At 34.3% G+C, this 9,281-nt stretch overlaps 1 protein-coding gene across 2 annotated transcripts; it reads left to right on the top strand.

Moving 5' to 3' along the window:
* Positions 1-410: 410 nt before the first annotated feature.
* On the top strand, positions 411-6,449 carry LOC128231847 (ubiquitin-conjugating enzyme E2 T-like). Of its 2 annotated transcripts, XR_008260445.1 has the most exons (7): positions 411-568; positions 832-901; positions 1,273-1,378; positions 1,786-1,884; positions 2,291-2,365; positions 4,424-4,676; positions 5,161-6,449. XR_008260445.1 is itself a non-coding variant. In XM_052945074.1 (6 exons), exons 1-6 carry the CDS (start codon positions 460-462, stop codon positions 4,595-4,597), a joined length of 633 nt encoding a protein of 210 aa, XP_052801034.1. In that variant the 5' UTR covers positions 411-459; the 3' UTR covers positions 4,598-6,449. The 2 variants fall into 2 exon arrangements, 1 of the variants encoding a protein (XP_052801034.1); XM_052945074.1 differs by having other exon boundaries at positions 4,424-6,449.
* Positions 6,450-9,281: the final 2,832 nt, after the last annotated feature.

Below are 9,281 nucleotides of genomic sequence, written 5' to 3' on the forward strand. Positions count from 1 at the left end.
TGTATCTCATGATCATTGTACGAACTTGAAGAAATACTAGTCTAAAATAATAGACGTGTTATACGGGATTCTTTCAATCACTGCCGAATCAAAAATCGTACAAAAATTCGTCAACGTACAATTATTTGGACAAGAAGAAACTCTACAGTAGTTTTCTTTGGTGACTAATGGGCATTTAAATCACTGACATTACATTGCTCGTTGAAGAATAAACGAACAATGAAAGACAAACCTATGATATATAATTATTTTTTGAAAATGTTATAAAACAATATTCATTTTCCCTTATTTCCTGATTGCCGGAAATAAATCTGGCTGAATCACGAAAATAACATCGAATTGTCCAGACTACGGTATACATTACCAGACACCGAGTTTTAGCGAACCGTCGAATTTTGACAGTTGGCGGGAAATTGCAATCACCTATTATTTTTGGAGCGTATTTTACAAATCGTCAACATGCAGAGAACGGCAAGAATGAAAAAGGAAATACAGATGATAACTGTATCTCCTCCACCAGGGATATCATGCTGGCAAAAGGACGAATCTCTATATCATTTAGAAGCCCGTAAGTTTGACAATTTGTCAATTGTTGATATTTCGGATCAATACTATTTCGGACACTCGTTCTGTGACAGAATAAGTTGACAGAGGTATGTATATAAACTTGTAACATAAAGTGTTTATATTATTCAAATAATATTATATCGTAGTATCCCTATAGGCTAGTTATGATATACCTTTTAAAGCGTTCTTTGTTCGACATTGAAGGTTCATTTAATTTATTTATTAGATCCAACTAGATTTCACATTAGATGTTTTTTCTTGTAGAAATTATTGGTGGAGAAGACACGCCTTACAGTGGTGGAATTTTTAAGCTTGAAATCCAGATTCCTGATAGGTAACTAAATGAACCTTGCTTAGATCTATATAATATATATAGTTCAAGTACAGTATCATATGTACTTGGCTGTTTCAGAAAGGAAGGAAACCAGAAACATAACTTTATATTTACACAAATGTGCATGACTTAGAACAGTGTATTTAAAGGGCTATTAAATTTGAGACATTTTCGTAAAAGAAATCTTTGTAGTACAAAGTTTTAGATAGAGAAAAAACATTATTTCTATAAATTTAAAAATACCCCCACCACCCCACGCCATTTAAAAATAAATTGAAACAGAACAAACAAAAAAATCCATATACACTGCTGGCAATGTATGTTCGTAATAAACTGATTATACATGTATGTTCTTGTTTGCTCTTTGCCAGGTACCCATTTGAGCCACCAAAGGTTAAGTTTATGACCCCGATATACCACCCTAACATTGACACAGCTGGAAGAATTTGTCTTGACACCTTAAAAATGCCACCCAAGGTAAAATCATTTTTGCTAATTGTCTGTTTTGATAGATACATAAATTAATTAAAGTTTATAAAGTTTTATTGAATGCCTTTAATTTTCTATTCACATGATAAGGAAAGCAAAACCAGTCTTAGAATAGCCTTTCTAACTACCTAGATAAAGTGATTGTCTGGTTAGCGAAGTGGTAAGCCCACTGGTTTCTAACCAAGGTGTCCTAAGTTGGATTCAAACCCTTGGAGCATGTCATTTATTATGGTGGTAACCAAGCTGGACAAGTGGGTTTTCTCAGGGTACTCCGGATTCTCCCAAATCATATGCCAGTGGGAACGATTAATGAAATGTTGTTATAAATTTAACCTGTTTCACAATTGTTAAATAAATAACAGCTTTGTACTAGGGTTGTATGATTTCGTGTTCAGGGTGCGTGGAAGCCAATGTTGAATGTTGGGACAGTACTTACATCCATACAACTGCTTATGGCCGAGCCAAACCCAGAGGACCCTCTCATGACTGATATAGTAGGTACTTTAAACACAATTCCCTCTTTTAAACAATAATTTTTCGGATCCTTTTTTTACCTTTCTCTTTTTGACATGGATATAAATCCATTACTAGTAACATTTAAATTTAAATTTAAACACTTACAGTACTGAAGAATAGGAAGGTGGTTTACTTTGGAAAAAATAGTCTGTTAGCATATATAGTCTATTATGCACATTGTGGTATTCTTGTTCATGTAATATGTTCATGTTCTTTAACTTTAGAGTTTGATGTGACAATAAAAGATGCTGAGTTTTATTTTAAGAACTTGACAACATGGAATAAAAGGAAATATATTTCTGCCTGGTTTTATGATCCATGAATCATCATATAAAGATTACATAATGAACATTGACATGTAATAATGACTTGTTCCATTTTCAGTCGAATGAGTTTAAACACAACAAGCCTCAGTTCTTACAGACAGCAAAATTGTGGACAGAGAAACATGCACAACAGGTATACCAGATAATTGATATGACCCTAAAATTACCTACTATGTTTAACCAAAGAAAGTTATTTTGTATCCTATGAGACATAATTATATAAGAGAAGGCATGATCTTAAAGTTGTGGATGTTGAATGTATCTCATAAAACTTATCCTAAAAACAGCCGCAAAATGTTGATAGGGCTGTTTTATCAATCTCCAAATACAACTATTACTTAAGATCTGTGCATTAAGGAAACAATCAACATGTTTAAAAATACTGGTTTTTCAAATATCACTATTATGAGAGACTTAAACCTAAATTCCTCTCATCAAACCTTTTATTGCAAGGTTTTGTCCTTGTGTCATCAGTATGGTTTCTCTCAAGATATTTATGAACCAACTCACTCTGCAGAAAGCAAATCGTCTATCGATGATCTGGTGTTTCTCAAAAGGACTAGAATCCTACTTTTTAGCTTGGTTGGAGATCCATTGTTTGAACAACAAGCCTGTTTCACTGTCCAACCTTTGTTCTTCATATTTTATTGAATGGAAGCTTGGGTCATACCCTTGCTTGATCCGGCTGTTTGAACATGATGATAAGGATCCTCTCATAAGATATTTTGCTAATTTTGACTGGGATTCGAATCACACAATGACCTTAATTCCTTGGTTTCTTCCCTCACATCGCACATCCTTGAAGGCACTGAACGATTAATTCCGTGCAAAAGAGTTTCTTTCAGACCTCACGAAACAAGATGTATGAGAACAATATTTTACAGGGAGAACACCTATACTGACATGTTTGGACCAAGTTTAAAGAACTCAGAAACACTTTTTTTGCAAAGATAAGAGATGCTTAGAAGGCACACATTGCAATCATTTCTAAATCATTTCATGACGAGAAGCATTCTAAAGATTGGTGGTCTTCTGTCAAACTGTTCCTGTCTCTTATCTTCTGTGTACAAACAATCCCTCCTATCATTCTGTTATCCTGTACAACAATGAAGAGACCATAGAGTATGATGGATTCAACAAGTTTGTTGTAAACCATACTTTTCTTGAAGAACCTAATACTGAACGATCTCCACTAGCATACAAAATTTCTTGCTTCCTATCAATTGTACCTTTCCACTCTGAGGTCCCTTATTTTTGTCCAATCCACATAATAGGCAAGCCTTAAATAGTATGCAACTATCATCTTATATCTGTTCTAAATTCTCTTAGCAATGTCTTTGAAAGATCTGTTTACAAACATCTTAACAATCACCTTCTCAACAACAATATTCCAACCAGTTTCAGACCTCAGGATTAAACTCTTTCGATGAATATCATTCCTTTGCAAGCATGTCTCAGTAGGAATCTGATGGCCACTTTGTTTTCCTGCCCTCTATTTAGCACCCAAAGAATACATAATACCTAGTTCCAACAATACACTCACTAGTTCCTGGAGCAAATACCACCTTTGGTTTGCTCTTGAATGGTAATGTTCACTTTTCTGAATCTATGATTATTGAAATCTTTACTTCTGTTTACTCCTATATTGATTCTACTGAAAGGTTTTGCTGAATTCATCTACTGTAAGACACATACCTGTACATTTATTCTTCCATAATATATACATTATAATACATAATGCTTTCTGCATATATTTCTCACATCGAAATATTGAAATATTACAATAGCTCTCTCATGTCATAAACCTATTTTTGACACTCTTAGTATGGTAACGTAGTGTTTTTTCAAACAAACATCTTATTTGAAATTTCATAATTCAGCCATATAATAGATATAAATGTTTTATGCCAAACACATTGATCTTTTTAAGCTTGTAGCTGTCGATCAAACTCTTCAATATTTGTAATCAAATTTTTAAATATGTATTAAAATATATGTTGACATTTGAACCTTTTCAAATGGGATACGTTTATGCCAACAAAATAATATATTGAATCTAAGTTCACCTGCAATTGTTTGTCTAGGGTTACCATGTGACTACCTAATATCTCCATTGGTTTAATATTTATGGATATTTATAACATGGTGGATCAATGTTGTCTTAGATATCTCTTTCTGTTTTAATTTCTAGTCTCTTACTAGTGGGACCAGTGCTAGCTCGGATACGGACGGGAACCAGACTACAGAATCAATAGATGGCCCTCAGACCATGGAAGGTGTCCTACACAACACAGATAAAGTTGCTAGCAGGAAACGCTCGCTGCCGATGGATGATGTCACAAACAAACAGCCAAAACCAACATGATACTAAACATATTTATGCATTTACGTTGTTGGTGTTCATCTACTATGACATAAGGATTTCAGCAGATAATGTGTTTAAAGTAAGTAGTTGAACTTGTAAATAAATAATTATCTGTAAGGAATTTGAAAACTTAACAAGTGCTTAAAACAGAAATATGTAAGATAATTCAAACCTTGGTATTTGTAATAATGGCAAAGATCAAACCTGATTATTTAAATGACAAGGTATAGTTTAATGATAGTAGTGCATCTAGCTCAAAATCCAGGGGGCCGGGGGTCAAGAGTCCAGCTCTCCTCACTTTTTGTACTGGTAAAATGTTATCATAATTGATAATGAAACACATCTGTATTTTTATGAACTATTAAAATAATTGGTCTGATGCAGTGACACTGGAAAATGAATTCTAATTTTGTTGTTGTTGAAGTACCGTGTATTATTTGTATACATATACATACAGATTTCTTGAGAGTAGCTAGAATAAGTATTTTAAACGTATTCCAATACATTGGAATCTACATCTATAATTTCAGAATAGATATATTTACTTTCATCTGTACTTTCAGTTTTTCTTCCTTCATAGATATCAACAGTTATAAAACCACATCAAGAATGCAAAATATTGTTTAAAAATACCATATCACTGTAAATAACGGAAGCTTGTAAGCTTATTGTGATGCAATATCATATACAGACTCATTGTGTGCAATGTGTATATGCAGTCTGTCATATAGTCAACGAGCCTGTCATATCCAAAAAAATCCCACATTCAAAGAACTATCAATATTTCTAATAATTAACTAGCAATGGATAGAAAATTGATAAAAAAAATCAAGCATTAATTCCTTTACATGTTTTAGTTATCAGAAATTATGAAGTACAAAAGAGTTTTTGTCACAAATGTCTAAACAATTTTTTGACAGAAATCAACAAAATCTCCACCTTATCCTCAACAAAATCTCTGCCTCATCCTCTACAAATTCTCCACCTCATCCTTAACAAAAGAACCCCCTCATCCTTTACAAAATCTCCTCCTCATCCTTAACAAAATCGCTGCCTCATCCTCTACAAATTCTCCACCTCATCCTTAACAAAATCTCCACCTTATCCACCTAACAAAATCTCCATCTCATCCTTAACAAAATCTCCACCTCTTCCCTAACAAAATCACCACCTCATCCCTAACAAAATATTGACCTCATCCTAACCAATTCTCCACCTCATCCTTAACAAAAATCTCCACCTCATCCAACTCACAAAATCTCCACCTCATCCTTAACAAAATCTCCACCTTATCCATAACAAAATCTCCACCTCATCCCTAACAAAATCGCCACCTCATCATTAACAAAATCGCAAACCTCATCCTTAACAAAATCGCCACCTCAACCTTAACACAATCTCTGCCTAATCATCAACAAGATCTCCATCTCATATTTGGTTCAAGTTGAAAATGAAAGTCACGGGATCTGGTCATAATTGTATTGCAAACATAATTTCAAAGTGATTTGTTATCATGGGTCCATCAGAACTAGAACTATTGCAATCATTGTAAAAGCCATTGCAACAATACTTATTATCATATGAAACAGTAGTTGTTGTGTTTTTAGAAATCTCTGAATAATGATGTCATTGTTGCTTATTACTTAGTTAAATCTGCTCTACTGTGTTAAGGGAAGAACTCTTGTTAAAACATTACTAATATGGCTTACAATGTTGTTTTTGATATGGTGTCAATGTTACACTGATTATACGTATGTGGATATGTAGATATTTGCAACCTGTTCCTTTAACTTTTCGTGTCACAGTTTTTAAAGATTTTACAGATAGTGTGCATAGACATGTATAAACTTCAAAAATGAAACAAAACGTGGCTTGTCATTCTTAATATTTATTAAATTCGTTTTAAACTAAGTCCAGATGAAAGGTCAAGGCCAACAATCTTTTGAAAACTCCCGTAGCGAGTAGACAGCGTTTCCCTTATAAATAAATGTGGTAGGTTGTACAGGACTTGTTTATGGCCGTATTGAGTTGAAAAGTTTACAGTTGACCCTTTTGTTCTAAGGGTCAAAAGCCATGGTTGGAAAACAGACCGCGTATAGTAATTATGGAAAGGTATAGTGTATATGTAGACTTGTCAAACACCGTAGGCTGGAGAACCTTCAGCTTGACTTATGCTATTGTTACCCGACATTAGGATAACCTGAACAAGTTCAAGGTCAATGTGCGCTCCTGCCTGCATAGACGTCGTTTCACCAAAGTAAACCGTGACGGCAGCGATGATGACATCTTTGCTAATATCGAGATGACCGAGGTTATCAAATTTCTCGAAGAACACCAGTCCCTTTAAATATTCCGACTTGGTTCATCTTGGATATTTCATTCCAATTAAGACTTGACTGAGCAATCGTCCCAAAATTTGGTTTGGCTGAAAAATATTTCAGAGAACTAAAGCAATGCAAACTATGATCTCTGAAATAAAAGTGAGCAATGCACATTCGACTTGGTACAGATAGGCCCTGCATGCTTACTCAGACAAATATAACTCTCGTCATCTGAAAGGACGACACCACACGCCCAAGCACCCACGAGAACATGAATTACAACAATTATAACAAGGAAAAGTTGACCCGGGAAGCGGTTGTGTGGAATGAAGTATTACTCAAGCTGTTATTGAAGATGATGAAACTGACACCGGCCATCATACATACGAGGCAGATTAAATGAAAATCACGAACGTACGCAGAAGGAAGTCTTTGTCTTTGTTTCCACCCAATTTTGTGGACATATGCGAATTGAGTATAATGTTCAAATTTTCGTCTGTTCAGCTTATTCCAAAGAACGCTTGGTCGATCTGAATTGTGTCAAATGAATTGACTGACAAAAGCATTTATGCCTTTATAAGTAAATGTAATTGCCGACAAGGTATTGAGAATTACGTATGTTAAAGGCCCTCTGGATTAAATAATTAGATGAAAACGCGTATGTATAACTATGATTTTGTCTCAGATAATGTCTGATAAAATCCCGATGTCCATACGTGTAGGCAATAGCAACGAAATTCCTAATTCGACCACTGACTTACTATATGCTAATGAGGTGAGCGGGGCATAGCGCTTTGCGTTGCCGAATAAGACTGGAGTTACTGAACATTTTCACTTGAAATTTTACATGAAAAAAATAAGCTCTTGTTTCTAAAACTAATGTGATGCAAGCATTTTCAAACAATGTTGTTTAGTGAAAAATCGTCGAATGATGTGGCAATACTAATTGTCTAAATACCTCCCTTTTCCGTCTTTACTTTAAAGGGACTGTGTCACAGATTGGCACCAAAAAAAACACAACATTTTTGTCGGAGACCGGGTTCGAACCCGCGTCGCCAAAATTGAAGTCCAGCGTCTTAATTACTGAGCTATAAAGGCTTATTCTAATCGGGTGACATAATTAAGCGTTGCACCTACCTCGGTAATATCACGTGATAACACCGATTAGCCAATCACGCGAAAGGAATGAATTCTACCTGATAGACATACCCAGTAATCTTTTTTAATGGAAAAAATACGAAATAACTGCTAAACTTAAATAAATTGTAAACTATATGGTTCTTAAGTTAGTAAGTTTCAATGCATTGTACACATCGATGCCAAGTTTATGTCAGTTTTCGACAATTTTCTTTTTTTCTCGCTATTTTATCATACGTGAGACAACCCCTTTAATATAATTTTAGCTGTCAAGTGAAATATTTTATGACAATACAATTCGTAGTATGATTATTTTGTTTAAAAATATTAAAACCAATATTTTCCTAGCTAAAAGGTGGAAATCACTAGTATATAAAGAAGCGTATTTCACGGCTTTAAGAACGTCACGTGATATGCAAATATCGTAATGACTTTTTGCATCTTGTAATTGCGATAAACGCATTTTTTATCATTCTTGGGGTTAATATGTCTAAAAGGTTAAGATAAGTCATTTGGATATACATACCAAAACAAATAATTTTACATCACTAAAGCATATTGGGACTTTAACCGTTTTTGAAAAGTTTGAACATCATATATAATAATAATAATAACAGAAGGTCTCATTTGGACTGCGCCTTCTTTTCGGCCGGCTGTTTCTTTTCTTTTTTAGCCTGAGTCAAAAAAGACTTTGTATAAACCGACAAAACAAGCTACTATTATCCTCTATTATTACTGCTAATAGTAGCACTGAGCGCACTGTCACAATATATAACGTCATGTCGTCGCCTACATATGTGTATGTTTTATCTGAAATTCTGTAAAATATGCGATTTTTATGTAAAAGTACTCGTAGCAAATCAGCTTAGTTTCTTGATGGTAACAGAATGCTTTAAAATATGATTTCAATGTTCTCATAAACATGATCAATTCTACAACACTTTCATTGTGTTATTTTTTTTAAAATGACAAAATAAATCGTTATAAAAATAAATCGCCGAAATGCGGACAGGCCTCTAAATTTAGGCGTATAATGTATTTTCAAACATGTAGTAGTTCAAGTCCAACTCATGTATCCATCGGAAGTGACATGATTTGCAACATAGGTGTATTTGTTGGATGAGACGGTCGAGAGAAAAATCATGACCCCCGCCTTGTCGAACGTCATGTACCAGCATGCAAAATCATTTGCGACGTAGAACTTAGGCCACGCTGATTTTGATGGA

This window comes from Mya arenaria, chromosome 4, assembly GCF_026914265.1.
Source record: "Mya arenaria isolate MELC-2E11 chromosome 4, ASM2691426v1".
NCBI lineage: Eukaryota > Metazoa > Mollusca > Bivalvia > Myida > Myidae > Mya > Mya arenaria.

What these genes read in the sequence shown, in the direction of transcription:
- LOC128231847 (XM_052945074.1), top strand. Translation starts at nt 460, where the DNA reads ATGCAGAGAACGGCAAGAATGAAAAAGGAAATACAGATGATAACTGTA. An exon ending in TCTATATCATTTAGAAGCCC is followed by an intron (nt 569 to 831) that starts GTAAGTTTGACA and finishes TTTTTCTTGTAG; the next exon opens with AAATTATTGGTGGAGAAGAC. An exon ending in GAAATCCAGATTCCTGATAG is followed by an intron (nt 902 to 1,272) that starts GTAACTAAATGA and finishes GCTCTTTGCCAG; the next exon opens with GTACCCATTTGAGCCACCAA.